A 24,110-nucleotide genomic window follows, 5' to 3' on the forward strand; every position below is an offset into this window, starting at 1 on the left:
CATCATCATTGAAAGAGAAAAGAGATGGCTTCACATCTATAAAAGGAATCATGGATGAAAAAAGAATTATTCAGAGGAAAAAACATTTTTTAGTAATTAAAAGTATATTGTCCAGCCGGTGTGGCACAGTGGTTGAGCATTGGCCTATGAACCAGGAGGTCACGGTTTGATTCCTAGTCAGGTCACATGCCCAGGTTGTGTGTTTGATCCCCAGTGTGGGGTGTGCAGAAGGCAGCCAATCAGTGATTATCTTTCATCATTGATGTTTCTATGTCTTTCCCTCTCCCTTCCTCTCTGAAATCAATAATATATTTTTATAAGTTTAACAACAGCAATGAACCACTTGTTAGTGACCTAAATGATTAAACAGAGGAAACTTTCCAGAAAGTAAAGCAAAAGGTAAAGAGATTGAAAACTAGAAGAGAAAAAATATTAAAAGAAGAATCTTAGAGAACTGGTGCAGATTTTAATATCTGAATGATGAGCTAAAGGAAAAGCAATAGAAAGATATTTAAAACAAAGGGGAGAAAAGCATAAATTTTCATTTCAATAGAATGGACTAGGATAGAACAGCATAACATTCTAAAATGTCCAGAAGATGATTAAAAATAGATTGATATCAAGACACATCACAATTAAATTTTAGAACAGTGGGGACCAATAGAAGACACAGGTTTTATAGGAGGAAGTAAAGTCATACAAAAATAATAGGAGCTCAGAATGTTTTGCATTTCTCAACAGTGACACTGGAACTCAGAGGATAAGGAAGGGATAACTCAAAACACTGAGGAAATAATCTGTAAAACTTAGAATCATCTATTTCTGTACCCAGCCATAGAATTACACGAGAGTAGAATAAAAACAGACATAAAGTCTCAAAAAACTGCCTCCCACTTAGTCTCACTAAAAAAAGAAAGTGGTACAGGAAAATGAAGACAACAGGTCCAGGAAAGAAGGAAACCACAGAAGTGGGACAAAGGAAATCCCCAGCCTGGAGGTGAAGGGAGGTCCCCTGGTGACAGCTGTGAGGAGAGGCCAAATTAGAGCGAATTGGATGGCACCAGAAGAGATTTCCTCAGTGGGTGGAATTGACATATTTGATTATGTTGAGAGAAGTTTATACAAATTGAAGAAATTTTGTGGTTGGATTCATGGTAAGTACATAAACAGTGGAACAAATGGACAATAGTAACAAAAAAGGCAAGCTGCTCAAATAGGGAAAACAAAATATTGTGTATTGATGTTAAAGAAATCATGTAATAAAGCATTTCTATCATGAATTGTTCTACCTAAAATTGCAGGTTAGCTCTATGGGGAACCTGTGGGAAAATGAGAAATATGTGTAGGCATGATGACAGATGGGGAAATAGAGCTAAATTCTCATCTTCCATTGTGAGAATTCCATTGATGAGGCCTATAACTAAAAATTTAAGGAATAATAATATTAGAAAGTTAATTGACATATGGAAATAAAAGTTAGAAAGTGGAGTTGAAAGCACTTGCCTCTGAAGAAAGTAGGGATTGCTACTGTTTTTCAAATAAACTTGATTCATATTTGGCCCATTTTAATTTATGTATGTACATTGAGATTTAAAAATAATTACAGCCTGGTTGGTGTGGCTCAGTGGTTGAGCGATAACCCAGGAACCAAGAGGTCACTGGTTTGATTCCATTCAGGGAACATGCCCTGGTTATGGACTCGATCCCCAGTAATGCGTGTGCCTACTCCTAGAGTAGATGATTTTCTCTCATCATTGATGTTTCTACCTCTCTATTCCTATCCCTTATTCTCTCTATAAAATCAATAAAATATATTAAATATATAGTGTGAAAATATGAGTGACTGTGATATATATAATTTTATATAGGTATTTATAATTATATATTTTATATGTATATATGTGATCAAGTATTCACTGACTCAAAAGAAAAAAAGCAAAGAAGAGGAAATTCCAACAAAAAAGACACCACCAGAAAAATATTTAACAGTTCTTTCACACACTTTTATCCTTACAATTGATTACAGTGATGAATTGAGAGAATAACATGATGATGAAGACTTTTCATAGAACTAGTGATTTTCTTAAATTCTTGAGAAGTATTCTCTCATGCATTTGGAGTCTTAAAATACTTTATTTGAAAAAAAATTATTGCATAACCAACCACTTGGCCATTCCATTCCAAGAAGCTGCAACACCAGGACCATGGTTCCTTCATTCATGAACAATCACTTACCTAGCCCAGTTACATATCAGGCACTTTGCTTTCAGATAAAATGATGATGTTGGGCCTAATCCCCTCCTTAATACATTTATGATCTAGGAGGACTACAAATGCTTGAACAGAAAGTCACGATAAAACACCTAAAGTACAAGGATAAAGGTATAAACTGATTATCATTGGATCACAAATAATAGTATTGTACACACTTGAGAAATCATTAGCATGATGGTACTTCTATTGCTCATTGATAGAATTCCCTTTCTCATGTAACTTAACTCAGCAGGAGGAATATCCAGGAGAAGCCTGGAGCCTTCACTACAGTGGTTAGACCTAGGAAGTCCCATGCCCCCTTCTGCTTTTGTCCTTGTGCCTTATCCTTTGCACAGGACCACTATCTTGTGTCTGAGTGGATGCTGGTCATTAATATCCCCTTTTTTTTTCATATGGGAGGAGAGTTTGACAAAGACGATGGATGCGTGAGCATGCGGAGTCCACACAGTCTCGGGATATGCTATGGGTCCACTTTCCCACTTCGTCTAGCTGGCATGAGCAGTTCGAATCCTATCATTGGATTCTAGCAGCCAGATCCACATTGGATCCTAGCAACCAGATTCTCATTGGATTCTAGCAATCAGAGCCACAACTGTGGAATCATGTGACTTCCAATGTCTAGCATCTCATCCATCTTCTCCATTATCCACTCCTGTCTAGTCTCTTTCCCACCTTCTCATATTAGGGAAATCATGGCAATATTTATTTAATTCACTCTTTAGTCTGAGGTTTTATATTTTCTCAAGTCTAGCTTGTATGATCCTAACTGATGTTATCCCACAATGTTAAATTAAGTATTTATTGAAAGAATTAATGAAACCAGGAGTATGTGTTTTCTGATTTCATTTTCATACTGAGTTAGCTAAGCCTCTGTAAGAGATTTACATGCTTTTATCCATTTAAAAATATTTAATAAACACCATTTAATTAAGCCAAATTAATGATTCATTTAGTCTATTTAGGGCAAAGTTAGACAACTGTATAATTTTTTTCTTGTAATCCTAATGTATTATGTGACTCAATGTGCTATTCTAAGAGAGGCGATCATTTAAATCTGGCTCCTCATAAATTTTAATGAACTTTGGCATCATACATTTGCTACTTTTATAAATTTTTATGATCTCTAAAACAAGACAATTTCTACATAATGGGGAGATTTAGGTCTAACACTACTTTGTGTTTCCTTAAAACTTCCTTTACTGCAGGCTGTCTTCTCTAATCCACCCACTGTTTTTCATTCCCATGAATTCCCAATTTCTCTGGACAGTTTCTGTATCATATTTTGGAGTAGTTTTAAAGCAATTTTATTTAAGTATACCTGAAAAGCTGCATATATTAAATGTGTACAATTTGATAAGTTTATATATGTATATAAACGTATTCCTGCCATGTATACTATCCTAGTAATTAAGCACTCAATAGTCAGCACTCAATAAACATGTTAGCCTCCTATTTTGTTAGGAATTGTGTTATTATATTAATAAAATGTAGTATTTCGGATGAAGAAGAGAAAAGTACTTGCACCTAAGGGCCTTGACATTTACTGTGTACTCCTTAGCAAAGCACAAAGGGATAATTCACTTAATTACTTGCTTGTTTCATACACGCAATGACAAAGTAAGCATTTAAGGAATGGACATTTTTAAAAGGCAGAACATTGATTCAGTTCCCTTAATAAAGAAAATGTCAATTCAATTAAGAAGTCATCCAGCAAATAAAAGAAACGACCCAAAGTTAGCCTCAAATTTTAATACTGCAATAGTGAACAACATTTTTTAAGTATAAAAACTTAGGTACTGAGCTGGTTACTTGTTCATTTTTAAATAATATGGAAAATATTTATTAAAAAATCAAGCATAGAGGACAACCTGTTAGTTCTTTAAAAATTATCCAGCTTTCAGTAAAGATATAGTAACAGCATCGGGAAATACTTTCAACAGCAACAAAAACATACATACCAGAAAAATGAAACACCAGTTTTCAAGACCCTGACTTTTAGACAATGAAGGATGGTGATTCCTTAGAGACATGAAGCAGAAACGGTGAGCCCTGCAGTTGTCCCAGCTTACTGCCGTGGGAAGGTTTCTTCCGGAAAGTATAGAAGGGGTAACCCAGACAGAGCCAGAGAATTTGCTGAGATGGGGAGACAGCACTGAGAGTCCATGAAGCTAAAGGTGGCTAGAATTTGCAGGGGAAAATAGAAGAAAGGATATTGCTACTCAAACTGAGAACCCCTGAGATCTGCAAAGGTTCACCTTCTCCTATTCAGTAGAGAACTGTGCAGTCCATGTGTGTAAGGAAGCCAAGGGGCCGGGAGAGAACCATCTGAAAGAATGGGAGGAAATAACACCTATTGCTCACACCAGGGCTAAGATATGTGCAGGCGCCCACCAGTCCAGCTGGGAAACCCCCTGGTTCATGTGATGCTGAGTAGAGGATGCCAAAGGGACTGCCTAGGCAGTGTAGAGTAATTAGCCCTACACAAATGCTGTTTTGTTGCTCCAAACAAATCAATACAAGATTCAAATGTAACAAATTCCTTCCATATAACTGTGCCCCTGAACAGATCTTAAGATATCTGTAGGAATATGAAGACAACCAGGACAAAACAAAGTAGCATTCAAATGTTTTATGTTCAAAGATCGCCACATGTGAAGAGGAGTGGAAGTGGAGCTCATACTAAGGAGAAAAATCAATCAGTTGAAACTGACACAGATGCTAGAATCAGGACATTTAAACAGTTTTTATATGTGTTCCATATGTTCAAAAGTTAAATAGAGCCATGGAAGATATAAAAATTTCCCCAATGAAACTTCTGGAGATGTTTGATTCATCTGAGGTAAAAAAAACACAACAACACTCAATAGGATTGATGGTAGATTTGACATTAAAAAGAAAGACTGGTTAACTCAAAGACACCAATAGAAATTATTGAAAATGAAACACAAAGGGAGGAGAAAAATAATTTTATATGGGAAAAGAATTTCTGAGCTGTGGGACAATTTCCAGTGACCTAGTATTCACTTAACTGTACTCACTGAAGCAGAGAAGACAGTAGGGAAGATAAAGAAGTCGTTGAAGAAATAATGGCTGAAAATTTTTGAAATGTGAAGGAAACCATAAATCCACACATTGAAAAATCCCATTGAACCCCAAGCATAAGAAACATGAAGGAAACGACTCCAAGGAACACGAAAGTCTAGTTATTCGGCACCAGTGAAAAAGAGAAAATCTTAAAAGGAGTCAGAGAAAAAAGACATTATATAAAAAAGCAAACAATGATAAGTAATACCATAGATTTTTTTTTCTTTGTCAGAAACAACGCAAATGATAGGACAGTGGAGCAAAAATGTCTTAAAAAAATGAGGGGAAATGAAGACTCCTGTGAGCCATGTAAAGATGGGAAAATGTATCACCTAAGGAACCACATACAAGAAATATTGAGGGAAGTCGTTTAAACAGAAAGAAAACGATGCCAGATGGAAATACAGATCCATAAAAAGTGATGAGGAGCACTGGAAGTTTTGACTATATTTGAAAGGCAGCTTGCTAATGAAAAAGGGTCTCCTATCACCTCCCACTGATAAGAATGAAGTGGAGAAAGCATGCAGTGATGTCACAGCCTTGGAGCAAGCATAGGCAAGACAGTGTCTGTCCCAGGACTCAGAACGCTGAGCTGCCTCATCCTATTGGACTGTTTGTCACATATGCAAACATGCAGCAAATTGAAGCCCTTTAAATTATGCAAATACTGAATTTCCATCTACCTATAAGGAATTCTCTATAGCCCTCAGGTATTGTGTTTTTAAGGTATTATCAATTCAAAGGTATGAGTTGGTTTCCTGTTGTACAGAGAAATTTAAGATACTACATTATACAGCCTGGGAATGAAGAATCTTCTAGAACTTTCACATTTTTGTGGAAAGAAACTGACCAAAAAGAGCAGAACTTGAAGGGAGAAGAAGGGAAACTTAGCTGCACAAATACGCTCAGCACAAATCTCAGTAGTCACTCTTTACAAAGAGTCTTTGCTGTCCTTCTGGATATATAAGAATAAAAGTTTGATCTCAAACAGCATGCCTCCTAAGTCTTAGCACCCCAACGGGAAAAGTTGATCTGTCATATGTAGAGTGTCTCAAACTTAGATCCCCTAAATAATGTCAACAAAAAAAATTCTGCTCTTATGGAAAAGAGCAAGGATATTTTTAATTCATGTAGAGAACACCATAGTAGATCCCACTTTTTAAAGGTCTCACCCAAGAATGTTCCAGGGTAGTAAGTAGAAATAACTCATCTTCTCTGGGAAGACAAATCCTTGCAACGTTGGGAGTTTTAGTTTTCCCAAACTGACCTCAACCCTATATTTCAATATATTTCAGCATTCTTCTTTCTTAATCACCTAAATATAACTGTGCAGCTATTGTTAAAAGCAGTTAAATAAGACATTGAAAAAAACATTTATTTAGTTAAAACATGTAATTTGCTTTCATTATACTTATTTAAAAACTTAAGTGTATGGGAAAGTAAAATATAACAACTAAACTATGGTACAAAGTCCAATATTTGGAACAGCCAAGATTCTTGATGTACTTACTGAATCATTTTTCATTCAAGTTAATCCTTTAACAGTGGATTTTGGGCGGCTCTGTAGAACCATTCTTCATTGGTTTAATTGGCTATTTAAAAAAAAATAATATAGCAAAATGTCAAAAGTTATTTCCTCAGTAATTAGCCTGTATATAATCAGTATCATTGCCATTATGCTTAAATTTAAACCATAAAGAAGTGTAGGTTTAAGCATTACTTTTCTTCAGTCTATAATAGGTTAGTAATATGAGAATCAAATTAGTATATTGAGGCAGCTAAAAAGCCAGTAAGGCAGTGGTTCTCAACCTTTCTAATGCCGGGACCCTTTAATACAGTTCCTCATGTTGTGGTGACCCCCAACCATAAAATTATTTTCATTGCTATTTCATAACTGTAATTTTGCTACTGTTATGAATCGTAACGTAAATATCTGTGTTTTCCAATGGTCTTAGGTGACCCTGCTAGTGGTTCTCAACCTGTGGGTCGCGACCCATAGGTTGAGAACCGCTGCTGTAGAACCTAAGACCATCGGAAAACACAGATATTTACATTACGATTCATTAACAATAGCAAAATTACAGTTATGAAGTAGCAACAAAAATACTTTTATGGTTGGGGGTCACCACAACATGAGGAACTGTATTAAAGGGCTGCGGCATTAGAAAGGTTGAGAACCACTGCAGTAAGGAATAAACACTATACTCAAGATGATAGACAAATTAAATGTTCCTCTTTTGGTATCTGGGGTTGCTTGTCATCTGCCAAACATAGCATAGGCTAATTTTTCTCATTTAGTCCTCACCCAAACCCATGTTACAGATGATACAATTGATATTTAGATTACATAAATTATTCAAGACCCTGCAGCTAACGGGTCCCAGGACTCTGATATAAACTTGGGTCTGTCTGAACTACAAATCCTTCTTTGATTCCACATCAACATTCTCTACTTCTCACATTTGACATCTTGGTAAACCAGGTATTTTCCCTCAACTGCCCTGTCATTTGGATCTGAATTCCACTTTTTATACAGATGACAGAATTAAACTTTTTGGTGGTTTTCTTTCAGGAATTACAGTTTGAAAGACTGACTCGAGAGCTGGAGGCAGAACGCCAGATCGTTGCCAGCCAGCTGGAGCGATGCAAGCTGGGGTCGGAGACGGGCAGCATGAGCAGCATCAGGTACTGGGCACCCCGTCCCCATGGTTCTGTGCTTCGAGTTGCCAGGGAAAGTAAATGGCGGGATTTATCTTCTCCTTATAAACCTGGCAGTGGAATCGGAGCATTCATTCCGATGTTGGAAAGGAATTGTAACCGACCTGATTTCAGATGTTCAAAAGAAGTCTGAAATGGCCTGGTTTGTACTTGAAACTCTTTTAACAAAATTAATCCCTGCCCTGAATGCAAATGATGCGTCATTTTGTACAAAGGAAGGCTTTTAGTTCAGGCAAGTTGCTTGAAAGCAGGAGATACTATCATAGTCTCCCAGTTTGTTGTTTCTTTTCTAAATGATCTAGAGTTGCAGGTTCTGGAAATGAGAGAGAGGACATTTCGATGCAACCTGTATCATCTGCTAATATATGATGCTAAATTATAAACTTGCTCCTCCTGTATGTAGGAGCAAGTGCCATGTGTAAAAAATATTTCAAATCCATAGATAGAATTATTGATTATTAAATTGGGGGTTGGTTTGAGGTTATGAAATATCTAAGAACAAAACAAAATATAGTCATTTGGCCACAGAATAAATGCTCCACCTAGGACCTTGTTTTTATATTTAAAAATAAAAGTGTGTATATGTGTGTGTGAACTTGAAATAAACATACATAAAGTTTTATAAGTCAACTTTCATTTCTCAGAAATGCATTGTACTTTTCTGTCATCTTCTTCTATGTTGTGTTTGATACTACATTTTTTAGGGACATGTCTTGGTTAAGGAAATAATAGTTACTGTGGCAAATAAACTTCAACATTATAGTAACTTAGCAAAATAGCAGATTGCTTTTCATTCATGCAACAGATAAAGGCAGGGGATGTTGGTCAGGGAGCTGCCTTGCTTCCCTCTATGCCAGGAGCAAAGGCCTAACTCTTGATAACCGCTATGACCACATTGGCAAACACGTCACTGCACCCACAGCCCATTGGTGAGAACCAGTCACATGGCCTCTCCTAGATGAATGGGGCAGAGATTCCTAGTCCTGGGGTCGACACCCACTCTACTCAGGAAGCAAGAGCTTGAGTTTGGTGAGCTCTTAGCTACTGCTGCCACAAAAGAATGAAAACATCACTGTATCCATTGCTCTAAAGCATTTATCATTGCAAGAGTAAATCCGTGGTCGGAAGGTTTCATTTTGGAAGCACCTGCCATTAGTCTTTTAACATTGTTCTTGTGTTGGTGGAGCAGTGGGTACACTTTAAATAGAAGTTACTGTGACTCTTATTGTTAGACTAGGTTACTTGAATGGAGACCGTTTTCAATTGCAAAGCCGTATTTGGAGTATGTGGAAGCATATTCACTTCTGTAATACCTCGATAGTAAGAAGCCGCACATAGATAAGTTTTGGTCTCTTAAAGTCATCACCTACTTGTCTGAACACCCAAATTAACAGAAACAGGATAGACAAGAGAAAGAAAAAGTGATTTGTGTCCACTTGAAATTGTGTTCAGAAGGTTGACTGGTGTAAGGTGAGAAAAATATTTATAAGTATAGATTTTTATTACTGTACTAGAGGCCCGGTGCACGAATTCGTGCATGGGTGGGGTCCCTTCACCTGGCCGACAATCGGGGCCAATCAGGGCCATCTCACCCAGTCCTGATTGAAGCCAATCAGGGCCGGTGGTGGGGAGGGACTGCGGGTTGGCTCCAGGGAGTGTCTGGCCCCATCTCACCCAGTCCCGATCAGCTGGACCCCAGCAGCAAGCTTACCTACCAGTTGGAGCATCTGCCCCCTGGTGGTCAGTGCACATCATAGCGACCAGTTGGTCAACTTAGCATATTAGGCTTTTATATATGTAGATGTATTGAAGAGCTCATTGTTATTGCTGAATACCTCCTCAGAAGCTAAGCCTGCTTTGAGGGTTCATAAGCACCACTGGATTGACATCTGTTTGGCTTTGAAACCAGTTGCTTCCCGATTGGCCAGACTACCTGTTGAATGCATATTCTTAATCTTTCTGTGTGATATTTTTTTGCATACTATACATCTTTTATTTTGTTTCATCCACCCCCAGTCCCTGGTAGGAGAAGGTCTGAGGGACTATGTTGTACCCTGTGCCTCAATTTCCAACTTCTGATTGGATCAGAAGTTGACATCTAACCCAAGGGCAATCCATCCAGTGAATAGCCTGAAAGAAATTGGGCTCTTACTCTTGAGAATGTGAAATAAGTGACCCCAGATCTGTGACCTCCCATGGTGAATGCTAGGGGATGGTGGCCATGTGGTTTGGTGCCAGTCTAGGAGCCCGTGGTGACAGGGATCATCTTGTTTCTGAATGTTACAGAGACCAGTTCAGTTATCACTGAAACTGCTGCATCTCTGATATTTCATTTATATTCTTAAAAACTTTTCTCCCCCCTCATTTTATTGGATTGTGTTGATTTCTTTTCTGAGGTACAAAGTGTCTGAGATAGAACTTATCATTGAGCTATCAAATTATTTTTTTTAATATATTTTATTGATTTTTTACAGAGAGGAAGAGAGAGGGATAGAGAGTTAGAAACATTGATGAGAGAGAAACATCGATCGGCTGCCTCTGCCCTTGACCGGAATCGAACCTGGGACCCTTGAGTCCGCAGGCCGACGCTCTATCCACTGAGCCAAACCGGTTTCGGTAGAGCTACCAAATTAGACAGAAAAATTACCCATGACAGTGTTTGGTTCTTCACCTATAACTTGTATCCTTAGCTCGCAGCTCATAGTATATTATCAGTAATTCTGTGTTAAATGTATATTAAGTAATAGTGTTAGGAGCAGCGGACACTGCCTAATTATTTTCCCTGCTATATACCTCTATAATATTCGGTTTTCATCAAGCTTAATTATTTTGTATTTTGGAAACCTCTAATGTATGAATCTGCATTTGCATAGTACAAGCAATTTACTGATATTTCACTGGAGAAAATCCAATACATAGCTTCCTTTTTTTTTTTGTCATAACCTAGTGGTTTGCTCAGCTTCAGAAATGCACCTTTGGAAATTCAAGTCTTTATAACGGGTAATAGACTAACCTAGTTAGCACATCAAAAGGGATATTTAAAAATAAAAAATAGAATATAAACAATTTTTGAAAAAGGAGGACAGGTAAAGAAGTCTGATAATTTAGATGTTTCATATTCTGGAGGGGTAAGAGAGTTTTATAACAAAAATAAAACAAAATTAAATATTTTTCAGACTTGTTATATAAATGATAAAAATGATAATTCTAGTTTGGTTTTCCTCTGCCTTTATTGGTGATAGGAAATTGCTTCATCTGATTTCTCAGACCTCATTTCTGGTAGTCACAATGACAGTTTGAACTTTTTGAAAAATGTTATTAGTATGCATTTATAACAGTCAACTTTATAATAGCCAATCAAATAAAAAATGAGAGCACTGAGAATTTGGAGAAGGGAGAATCTGGATCCAGTGTTGTAGCTTATCAGCTTCTGCATCCAAGTGTCTACAGTAGAAGTAACTACAAATAGGACCATTGTGATCTCTTAAACTCTTCACAGACTTTTATACACACCCAAATGCATACTGTAGCTTCCAGAATCCAGATCATTTAGTGGTTGTCTGAGTGTTATCATTCTCCTACCAAGAAATTATTAGTGCTTCTTACAGCAGCTATACTTCCACCATTTCTTCCTATGTTGGTTTCCTCACTCTGCTTCCAGGCCAAACCTCTCCAATCTATTGGATTCTTCTCCCATCCTACCATTAGTTTGGTTCCATACCTTCTCCCTGATTCCTCAGAACCATCTAGACCTGAAACTGGAACATTATTTATTCTGACAGTGCCCTTTATTCAGGGTCAGGATAAAATCCCTCTTGCTAGTAGCCCATTCCCGCCCTCTGGCCAGTTGGCTCACACCTGTCCCTCAGGCAAAGGTTTGCCCAGGAGGTCTTGTCTAGCAGCCCCATGGACCATTTATTCCCTCCCAGACTGGGACCCCTGTTTTGGTTTTATGAGTCCAGTGGTCTGAGGACCATCCTGTGTCCATGCCCTTGTCATGCTCTACACTTCTTTGGTTGCAGTCTGCACAAATTTACCCTCCGTGTGGTGTGAGTTAGATCTGCATATGCATAAATCAGAATTATGTCTATAAAGGATGATTATAGACATAATCACTTCCGCTAGTTCATAAATATACCAGTATTTCCCAGTCGATGCCTGTGACCAAGGAATCCCTTCCACCTAGAATACCCTCCCTTTTTTGCTTTGTCCCTTTCTCCTGTGGATCTATATACTCAGCTGAGGGCTCACACCCTTCCGAATGCCCTCTTGACCAGTCCAAACTGGGCCAGGTGTCCCTTTCTTGGGAGTCATTAGAACTTAACAAAGCATTGAGGATGAGCCTCTGTTGACCTTTCTAGAAGTCCCCTGCCACAGAATCTTTTAACCTTCATTCAAAGGATGTGTAGGGATTTCTTATGTGCTGCTGAAAATTTAAGGACAACAAAATTGATGTCTACTTAAACTCCTTGATTCTCATAGGCACTAAAAACATAATGGGAGAGAAATAGATAAAAATCACAGTTGGACATATCTTATAAACTCCTCCTAAGGAAAACCTGACTCTTGAAAGGCATGATGATTATGATGACGGCGACGAACAACAATGATGATGAGATGATTAAGATAATGATGGTCTAGAGCTCAGAGATGAAGGAAGTCAAGAAATTCAGTGCCAGAGAAATTTGACACATGATAAAGTCTTCCTTGCCAGTGTGGGTAGCACTGCACATGGCTCCTAAAGGCAGAGGATGACCCCTGATTTACAGAGAAGAGGACCTCAGTCCTATAACCAAAAGGAATTCATTTCACAGCTTAAATGAATTTGGAAGTAAATTATTTCCCAGAATCTCCAGAAAGGAAAGTAGCCCAGGGGAAACTCTGGTGATAGACCTTGCAAAACCCTGAACAGAGAGCCCAATTATGCCATGCCCGAATTTTACAAAGCTTGCAAAACTGTAACAAAAGCAAAAAATATATAGACATTGTTTTAAGTTGATAGTAATTGGTTACAATATGCTTTTTAATAGGTTGTGTTAGATATTCAGGGTGAGGCAAAAGTAGGTTTGTGATTGTTCGTATGGAAAATAACACAGTAATTAATAACTAATAATACAAGAATAAACTTGTTTTGTGTACTCACAACTGTAAACCTACTTTTGCCTCATTTGTATATTATAGCAAGTTGAATTATGCAAGTTTTTAATTAAATAAAATAAATTTTATTCTGTGACTATCTGTATTCCATTCAAAAGTTTAATTTGTATATCTAATTTTATTTTTTCATGCACATACACATGCATTTGAATTTACATATTAAAACAACATGCTGTTTTGATTCTAAGAAGTGGAAGTATTTGAATGTGGAATGGAGTCGTTATTTAGCGTAGAATAAGAACAACTAAATAAAGCAATCAGTTTAGCTTCACCATTTTTTAATGTAGATGCCCAAGACGCTGATTGGAGTTATATATATATTTAAAATGACAAATGTAATATATACATGAAAATATCTTGCTCTCTTTTTCCCGCAGATGAACTATTGAATTTCTTGCAAACACATTTTCACAAATATCTGCCATACTTTGGAGAATGGAATACAAAAGGAATTAATGTTACAAGTGTTATCAAAGGTTGTTCTCTTTATTAACTAACTCCTGTGAGCCCAAATGCCAACAATTCTATAAATAGTGTACAGATCTTTTTCATTCCTACAAAGAAGTCAGGCTTATTTTAGAGAAAATGCTGACTTCTGATTTAATTAGTTACTTGTGTTGTGAAGAAACATAAGTCAAGTAGTTCTAGACATTTATTTCACAATGAAATGTTTATATTTTAAAACATGGTCACTGAACTTTCTTAAGGAAATAAATCATACATGAATACAATTGTTTCTCAAAGTCAGACATTTTTAAAAATTTTCTATAGGATATAATATCCTTAAACAAGTAGATACTGACATTTATTCTTTTATATGCAGAAGGAATAAGTCAATCAAAATATTTTATTTTGAAAACCAGACATATTAGATAATTTAATAATTTTAATTTTTTTAGTTTTTTAAACATTTTATTATGTTGTTATTTATACATATACATACATTTCCAAAAACAGTTACGTAGCCAAAGATTAAAAATTACTCATAGTCAGAATTCTAGATTCGTACCATGCTTGCCAGTAAAATAAATAAATAAATAATCACTTTCAAATAAATTATTTTTAATTTAATTTTTTATTAAACATTTTTTATTTTAAAATTAGAGAATAACTGTTGATTCCCATAATAATTTCTCATGTGGTTAAAATATTACTCTTCCAACCAAGTCATACAGATTTATTTAAATGAGACATTTCATTTATTGAATTGGTAATCAGAAATAACATTGCAGTGGCATTTGTGAAGTCATTTAGAATGTCTGCTTCATTATAAAAACAGAAGAAAAGAACAAAATATAAGGACTATATTTTTATGGTGTTTTCTGCATTGCCAATTTTACTTTAAAACACGTATTTTTCTCATGTTTCCTTCCAATCTAAATTCCAGACCAGAAACCTCCCTCAAGAATATTCCCCATTTTCTTAATTCTCTTCATGAACCCCTGTTCTTCTTGTCTTAACCCTTGTGCCACCATCTTTTCCTGTTATCTCTATTTATATATTTTTTCAATTGCTTGTTTTTAATGATGAGATGATTCTTTTAGGATTTCCTATTATAGTTTTTTCCTTTTCCTACATAAATTAGGAGGAATATTGTAGAATACTTTCAGGGACCTCAAGGTTCATGTTCATGATTCCCAGCACCATCACATTTCTGTCCAGGCCTCCACTCAGAACTCTTTCTCCTTCAGAGAGAGCATTTACAGCTATTGCTTGTTTAACTGGGAAGCATTTATTTCTCTAGGTTTTTTGTGTTTGTTTGTTTTTTATCTCCCAGTTGTCAGGCCTCTGAGCCTTCCCCACCTGCCTAGAGTCCAAGGTCCTTATGTTGAGCCATCACTATAGTACCCTAGTGCCTTTGAACTCCTAATCCTGTAGCAAAATTTACAACCTGGATTAAAGCTGCTGCCTTCTCCTCACCTGCAGTGAGTCTTTGTTTAGCCATCTCAGCAACTAGAAGTAGGTGCTGTCCTTCCTCTGTTTTCTCCCCTGCTCTCTAATTCCCCAAGCGCAGGGACTGGGATTATATGGCCAAGAATGGCCAGCACATGATAACTGTTCAGTCAGTACTGAATGAATAAATGAATGAATGAGTATACAGTACTTTTATTACTGTTTTTATTCCATTGCTATCGTTGCATAAAATTCACCAGTTTTTTTAATCTGTAAATACTATCATCTTTCTATATTCCAGAATATATTTTCTGTATGACACATATATAATAAATTATAATTCATATCAAATATACATTTTTCTGACCAAGCTGGATCAGAATATTATGTTTCATTATTCATTCTAATCAGTTTTCTTGTTGAAATGGTACCTGGATACCAGGGCCTGTTGGTTTGATGTACTCTGTGTGTGAATCTGTGGTTGATACAGTCTCATGCTTTCACTTTGAACTTAAGAAGATGATAAGAATAGTGATAGCAATATCAATAATAGTCCTAACTTTAATAATTATAATGGTAGTATTTATTTTGATTCCCATAGGCCAGGCACAACATTAACTGGCTTATATACATCAAGCCATTTCCTCCTAGTGAGCCCGTGGGTTAAATCTTATTGTTAAATATTGTAGAATGGAAAACACTACAATTCAGAGAGGAAAATTCACTTTCAGTACATCCAACGGCTAGTGACCAAACATTGATGTTTGACCCCAGGTATCTTTATTTCTCAAGTACACATGCTAAAATGCCTCACCACAATGCTTGTTCTTGAATTATGTTGTAAATGACCATCTAAATAACCCCAGTTCATTTTTACCACTTTATTTTGGGACTTACTGTTTCTTTTTCCTCCTCCCTTGCCCATCCCAATGACTATGGTTATTTTGAAGTTCTTTATCGGAATATGTTTCTGAGATTCATTCTTATACAAATGAAGTAAAGGGTGTTAATATATGTCATCATTGCTTTTTAAACACATCCAGAGTAATTATTCATTATTCTCTTGCATATTTCCAATGAACAAATTATACTAATATTTATGTCTATAAAATGCTCATTACCCCATTGTCTTAATGTCTTCAGGCTGCTATAAAAGGATACAATAGATTGGGTGACTTATAAACAACATAAATTTATTTCTCACATTTCTGGGGGCAGGGAAGTCCAAGATCATGGCACAGGCAAATTTGGTATCTGCCGAGAGCCTGCGTCCTGGTTCATAGATTTTGAGATGGTTTGGCTAAATCCTGGGGTAAAGACAGGGAACTGGACCAGACTGTTTCACACTGAGAAATCACGTGGAGTGGGCCTTTTAGGAAATAATCACTGGTTCCATTTAAACAAACGTTATGCGTACTTCTGAGGGTCCAGCATGTTAACCAACACTTCTTGTGCTCCAGGCACGAATATGATGCAGCTCCTGGCCTCCAGGTGTTCACGGAGAGAAACATCTAAACCTGGAAAGCATGAGACAATTCCTTGGCGCCTTGAAGAGAACAGGAAGTCATGAGATGCTTTCACAGATAGATATGTGTGTGATAATCATGTAAAACATTAGCAGGGAATGGATTGGAATAAAGGCACAGCTCAGAGGGAGAGTGCAAAGTCAGAAAGACAAGAGTCAATTTGGAATCAGTGTGGTTGGAATAGCAAGTCCAAGGGACAGAATGGTGTTGGATAAAGGTATAGACAGACATAACCATTCTTGTGAGCAGCCGTATAGGTCAGGCCAGAGACCTAGAGACTTTGGGTTTTGTTGACTGGGCAATAAATAGAACGTGAAGATGGTTTTACCCAAGGACGTGATGAGGCCAGCTCTGGTTCTGCCAGCTGCGTGGAGAATGAATGAATGGAAGCTTGTGGAGGCTGGTGGTTGCAGCACAAGTTGGAAATGGTAGCTCTTGTCCAGGGGATAGGTCAGAAAACTTCCAGGAAGGTCCTGAGCGCTTACATTGGTTTCATGGTTAGAGTTGGCAAGGTCTGTGGATTCATCTGCATCAAAAGAGATAGTGTAGGATTGCAAAATTATTTATCTCAAAATGTAAACATTTGGTAGGTGAGGCCAACACTGTGAGCTTAGTTTCTACCACAACTGTTGCCCATTTTCAAGAAGGAAACTTGGATTTTTTTTTTTTCATGTATGTGAATGTATCCTAATTCCCCTTTATCCAGGAGAAGCTATCATAGAATTTTAAATGTAAGAGATTGCTGCGTTAGCAGCAGGCAGCAAAGATGTTACCTAATTTGTTGACAGTAAAGCTGTATTCATAAGCCCCAGCCTTCTCAAACATCTGTTTGTTTAGTACCTCAAGAGCTGAGGAAGTTTAAAAAATCTTCACACATTGTTGCTTAGTCTTACGCATTTATTTGAGAATTTAACTCTCAGCAAGATGTTATTGGAAAGCTCTATCCAAAGAAATGACTGCCAACTTTACCCAAAACTTAGCAATTAACCTCTCTAACGTGTAAATGATGGTCTCCACCTGTGGAGAGCTCACTGCTTTGTCTTGACATTTCTCATTTAAGGCAATGAGTTTCATTCTGTCTTTTGGGATGTAGGTATTGCCTGTCATACCATAATTGCCCAACAAATATGGAATCTCTAATTTTAGGAGGTGGCACAGGGTGCTATTTATGACAATGGAGTTTGGAAACTATAAGTTTTCGATTAAAATCTTCGCTCTGCTTATTGCTATCTTGTGTGACTTGGGAAATATTCTAGTCCTCCAAAAACTCCATTCCTCTGCCTGTAAATTGGGAAGAAGAATAATTACCTTTGAAGTTGGTTGTAAGAATTACATGTTTAATTGTGTTTAGAACAAATAACAGTGTTTGTCACTGAGAAAATATTCTATATTTGTGGGTTGGTCCTCTTCCTGATTAGTTAATTAACTGCCATGAATATTACAGTTATGACTTATTTTTTTGCATGTACAAATAGATGGGAAATGCCATTATCTTCATAGAGAGATGCTAAGTATTTATACCTTCTCTTCTTTTTTCTTTTATTTAGTGAGTGGTTATGATGACATCAAGTTAACTGAAGACAGTCTATTCTAATTATTGCCGTTCTCTGCCAGGGAATACCACAGCAAAGAGGTGTTCTTAAATTAATGGGTGAACAATATGTATGTAATAATATAGACATAATTCACCTAAGCATCATACTATTTAAGATACTTTATCATTATCACAAAAATTGTATTTGCCCTCAAATGGATAGTTGCTCAAAGTCACTGTGATTTTGAGTGTCTATGTCCTACTATTACTAAGTTTCATTTAATGCCTTTGTAACCTGGTACTAGAAAAGAATTTTACCAAAGAGATGAAGGTGGGTATAGAGAATCCTCAACATTACTTAAACATTGGAATGGTTAGTGTTTTTGTAAGGCACTGAGGACCTTGATGGGCTTGGGGGCTTCTCCTTAGACCTTGTGAATAAAAGCTGAAGTCTGCCTATCAGGTCCCTAATTCAGAAAAGCATTTCCCATGGTCATGTGGTGGGTTACTGGGTCAACAAAACAAGGAAAAATCTATAGGAATGTGGGTTTGCAAAGTCCTCCCTTATGACAGGAAGGAGTGTGAGATTTCATTAATCCACTCATTCATTCATTCATTCATTCACTTATTCAACATATAGAGATCATGGACCTATTATGTGTGTGTAATAGATACTAGGAGTACAGCTCTGAATGAGGAAAGCAAATTCCCTGACCTCATGTAGCCTACAGTCTTAATGCTGCCTTTAGGATGTGACTTTACTTAATAGGGATGTGAACAAGATCTTTTCCTTCTTAAAACTGTTCTCTCTTTACAAGTATCACATGATCTCACTCATAAGTGGAATCTAATAAACAAAATGATGAACAAAATAGATCCAGAGACATAGAAGCATATGACAGGCTGTGGAATTTCACAGGGAAGATGGAGGTGGTGGGTAGGTGGAAAGAGATCCACCAAAGAACTTGTATGCACATAATGCATAACCCATGAACACAGACAATAGTGGGAAGGCCTGGGGCAGGGATGGGGGTGGTAAAAGGGGTCAATGGAAGGAAAAAGGGGACATATGTAATACTTTCAACAATAAAGATTTAATTTAAATTTTTAAAAAATAAATAAAAAGACTAAAACTGATCTTTTTAGTGGCTATAACACAATGTTTTAATCAAGTTAACCTTCATGTGCATGATCAACCACCTAATACCAAGAGGACACAGCAAATGCAGAATTGAATTTCCAAAGAGAGAATTAAATGAGCTCAGTTCTATTTAATCTGCCCTTTGGGGTAGGGACGCAGACATGTATTTTAAGCTTAAATCTGGCCATTTCAAGTACTTATTATATTTGGCTAATGGACTAGCATTCCAGAGGGAAAAAATTAATCAGAACTCAGTTCCGTGTGCAACTCATAGAGTCAGAACAAAGGAATCAGAAATTAATGAAGAAATGAAGCTCCATACAATATTTGAAAGTTTTTAAAGAAATAGTAAAGAACTACAAAATAAGGGAATTTTAGGAATTAGGTTATAGAGGAGATGGCAGTGTTTCTACCAGGGGATTGGATTCACCGTTTTTCACAGAAGATTTAACTTGCATTATTATTCCCAGGGAGAATTCTTTCATTTTCAGTTAGAAAAGTAGAAAATCAAGTAAAATTCTGAGATTCTATTTGAATACAATGATGGAATAAGATACTTACAAATAAAAGTATTCTATTAAAATGGACTGGTGGCCTATTTTCAAGATGCTATCATTTATTAATAGAGCTTTAGTAATAAAGAAAACATTTTAAGCTTATGCTATACAAACATACTTTTTGGAAACTAATCTTTTATTGTAAGATAGTGGTATGTAGAGTATTACAGATACTCCACCTATGATATATACAGTGGAGAATATGTGGTATTTTTATGTGTGTGGTTTAAAAATGCCATAGCCCTGCTGAGGAATAGAACTTGATCAGTAGTTGGAGACGCTTCCTTGCAGTTCTCTCCTGGTATCTCTAACTCAGAGGTCAACACTCCACTGAATCTTATGTTTATTCTTTCCCTTGGATTTCTTTATGTTTCCCTACATACTAGTATATGCATCCAAATATGCAAGATATTATTTGGTTTGCCTGTTTTTTAATCTTACATGATTATGTTCCATATTCTTGCAACATGCTTTTTTAAAACCCAACTGTAATGTTCTTCAGATTTTTTTTTCATGTTGATATGGGCGCTTGAGGATTATGCCGTGTTTTTTATACTGATGCCTCCTAATTTATCATGTGAATATGCCAAATGCATTTATCTTTTCTCCTGAGAAGAACATTTGCAGACTTTGCAGGTTTTGCCTTTAGAAACATATGGCTCAGGACATAATTATGCAGGACTCCTCCTGAGAGTGTGTAAGCGTCTCTCTTGGGTGTGCATGGAAAAGCACTGGCAGTCTTGTAGGATATGAATATCTGCAAGTCCTCTATAATGCCAAAGAGTTTTCAAAAGTAGCTGTTCAAACTTACAATCCCATGAGCAATGAATAATCTATTGCTCCGTGTACTCAGCGAAACTTACTCTTTCCAAAGTATTTGTTGGTGCAAATATGGTGATTTTGAAGTTTGCAAATCCCTGACTTCTGCACTAAGAGCATTTTAAATAAATTTATTAAATATTCATTATTAGTCTTCCATTAAATGCCTGTTTATGTCTTTTGTACATCTCTTGATGGGTGGTTTTCCCTTTTCTTATTTTAATTCTCAATATATTTGGATACTAATCTTTTGTTAGTTGAATGTTACAACCATCTTATTGCAGCTTGTTGTTTCATTTTTTCTGATGTCTGTTTTCTTTAGGATTTATGTTTTTGGAATCTTCTAAAAGAAATCTTACCTAGGAGTACAGCTGCCTCCTGCATGGCCCCCACTGGGAATCAAGACTGCAATCCAGGCATGTGCCCTCATAGGGAATCAAACAGTGACCTCCTAGTTCATAGGTCAATGCTCAACCACTGAGCCAAGCTGGCCGGGCTACAGATTTATTATTTTGACTCTTCCTATTTATGAACCTGATGTCAGTCTATGTTATTTAATGTCTTTCGATTAAGTTCATAAATTTATTCTTAAAAGCCTTGCTCTATTCTTTGTTTCATTCATTCTTAAGGTCCATGGAGTTGTTTTTTTTATCTTAGAAATGTTATCTTTTTTGTAAGGTGCAACTGCTAAGAGTTTATTTTTTATATAAAAATGCAATTGATTTTTATGTATTGATCTGATAACAAGCAAACTTGCTAAACTCTTTCATTACTTTTGTAATTTGTTCCTAGAATCTGACAGGGCATTTGTGTGAGTAATCTGTGAAAATTATGCAATTATGTCTTCTTTTAAAATCTGTTTAACTTTGCCCTAGCTGGTTTTGCTCAGTGGATAGAGTGCTGGCCTGTGGACTGAAGGGTCCTGATTCCATTCTGGTCAAAGGCACAAGCCCTGGTTGCTTGAGGGCTCAATCCCCAGTAGGGAGGCATGCAGGAGGCAGCTGATCAGTGATTCTCTCTCATCATTGATGTTTCTATATCTCTCTTCCTCTCCCTTCCTCTCGGAAATCAATAATAAATAAATAAATAAATAAATAAATAAATAAATAAATAAATAAATAAATAAATAAAATATTTAAACTTTCACTTTGTTTTGTTTTCTTTTTGTACTGGTAAGGAATGGGGTAGAAGAGTAAGCAACCTTTCTTTTTTAATGTAATTCCTTTAATCTTTAGCATTATAAGAACTGCTTCAGGGTTATTATTTTTTATGCTTTATTAATTTATTTATTTTAAATTTATCTTTATTATTGAAAGTATTACAGATGTCCCCTTTGTTTTATTTCCACCACCTTGCACCCTCCCCTTCCAGGCCATTACCACACTATTGTCTGTGTCCATGGGCTATGCATATATGCATGTAAGTTCCCTAGTTACTCTTTACCCACCTACTTCCACCACCCCTGCCTACCCTCTGAAATTTGTCAGTCTGTTATTTTTAATACTTTTAGTGAGATATATTTCATATATCACGCAATTCACTCATTTAAAGTGTAAAAGTTAATGATATATAAAATGTTTTTATGTATATACAGTTTTGCAACCGTTGCCACAATCAAATTTAGAACATTTTCATCACCCCAAAAAGAATTCTCATACTCTTCCCAGCCTTTTCTAGACATTTCATATAAATGGAATGATGCAATATGAGGTCTTTCATGATTGGCTCTGTTTAATTATCATGTTTTCACAGTTCATCCATGTTGAACCATGTATCAATGCTTCATTTCTTTTTATTGCCTAATAATATTCCTTTGTATGGCTATACCACGGTTTATTTATCCATTAATTTGTTGTTGGATACTAGGTTGTTTCCTCTCTTGGACTATTATAAGTAGTGCTGCTTTGAACATGCATGTGCAAGTCTTTATGTGCATATGTTTTCATTTCTGTTGGGTATATAGCTACCAATGGGATTGCTTAATGTAGTTTTTTTATAGATTCATTTCACCAAGTTAATGTCATTCCTTTTAATTGTAACTTTGTGTTTTATCAGAAAGAATTATTAAATTTTAGTTGTTATAGGTTTCAATAGCTCACTGCTTTGTGTGGTTTAGTATTCCTTTGTATGGATATACCACTACTGTGTATTCAATTCAATGAGTGAGTAAAACATTAACAAAATAGAATGAAACCAGCCCATAAAAAGCCTTCAAACTATCTAGTTGTTACAAACAAGTAATATTAAGCTTTTTTAATTTATATATATATATATGTATTTATATATATATATATATATATATATATAATGCCCTAAACTCCATTGTCCTGCTACATCCCTCTCACAATCCAGGACAGCTGGCTCCCAACTGCTCGCCTGCCTGCCTTCCTGATTGCCCCTAACCGCTTCTTCCTGCCAGCCTGATCACCCCCTAACCACTCCCATGCCAGCCTGATTGATGCCTAACTGCTCCCCTGCCAGCCTGATTGCCCCTAACTGCCCTCCCCTGCAGGCCTGGTCAACCCTAACTGCCCTCCCCTGCAGGCCTGGTCCCCCCCAACTGCTCTCCCCTGCAGGCCTGGGTCCCCCCCAACTGCCCTTCCCTGCAGGCACCATTGCCCCCAACTTCCCTCCTCTGCCAGCCTGGTCACCCCTAACTGCCCTCCCTTGCAGGCCTGGTCCCTCCCAACTGCCCTCCCCTGCTGGCCATCTTTTGGCGGCCATCTTGTGTCCACATGGGGGCAGCCATCTTTGACCACATGGGGGCAGCCATCTTGTGTGTTGGAGTAATAGTCAATTTGCATATTACTCTTTTATTAGCTAGGGTTACTTGGTGTGGACAGCACAGTTCATCACTTTTCTGATCAATTCCTCTTATATTTCAACATATAGAAACATTTTTACTGCCTCGGATGTTTACATAGAAGATGTACATAGAAGATGATAAGAGGATCTGCCCATGTCACCTATCTCTGAATAGTTTTCGGAGTTAGACCTGAGAAGAATTCAGTGACTTTAGCAGTAGTCGCTTGAGTGGACTCACAAGCAAATGTTCATTCCATTTACTTCCAATACCTTCTTGTGACCCCAGAGTGCGGTTAGAGGACGTATGCAAGTGTTTATTGAGTTCTACATATGCCAAACAATCATATATCTTGCTTACTCTGAGATTTTTATGTGAAGACCCAGTGTTAATAAATGCGAGTACTAGAATTCAGAATTGAAGTTCACCCCAAATGATAAGCCTCTGTTTCCTTTCTGTAGGTGTTGCAGGGCCCACATAAATGGGAGGTAGGATGATGCATTAGTAAGGCTTTGTGGTACTCCAGAAGAGGCGTGGGTCTTGATTTATACACACAATTAAAAGTAAAAATGGAAGCCATTCTCTTTCATATGTTTACTGAGAA

At 36.8% G+C, this 24,110-nt stretch overlaps 1 protein-coding gene across 1 annotated transcript in view; it reads left to right on the top strand.

The window, feature by feature from the left end:
- Positions 1 to 24,110, top strand: part of CTNND2 (catenin delta 2) — a 664,153-nt gene that overhangs the window by 165,377 nt on the left and 474,666 nt on the right. Inside the window, exon 4 of the mRNA XM_054714357.1 lies at positions 7,931 to 8,043. Within this exon, the coding sequence (XP_054570332.1) occupies positions 7,931 to 8,043 (113 nt within the window). The remainder of the gene's footprint in view (positions 1 to 7,930; positions 8,044 to 24,110) is intronic.

Source organism: Eptesicus fuscus, chromosome 4, assembly GCF_027574615.1.
Source record: "Eptesicus fuscus isolate TK198812 chromosome 4, DD_ASM_mEF_20220401, whole genome shotgun sequence".
Taxonomy (NCBI): domain Eukaryota; kingdom Metazoa; phylum Chordata; class Mammalia; order Chiroptera; family Vespertilionidae; genus Eptesicus; species Eptesicus fuscus.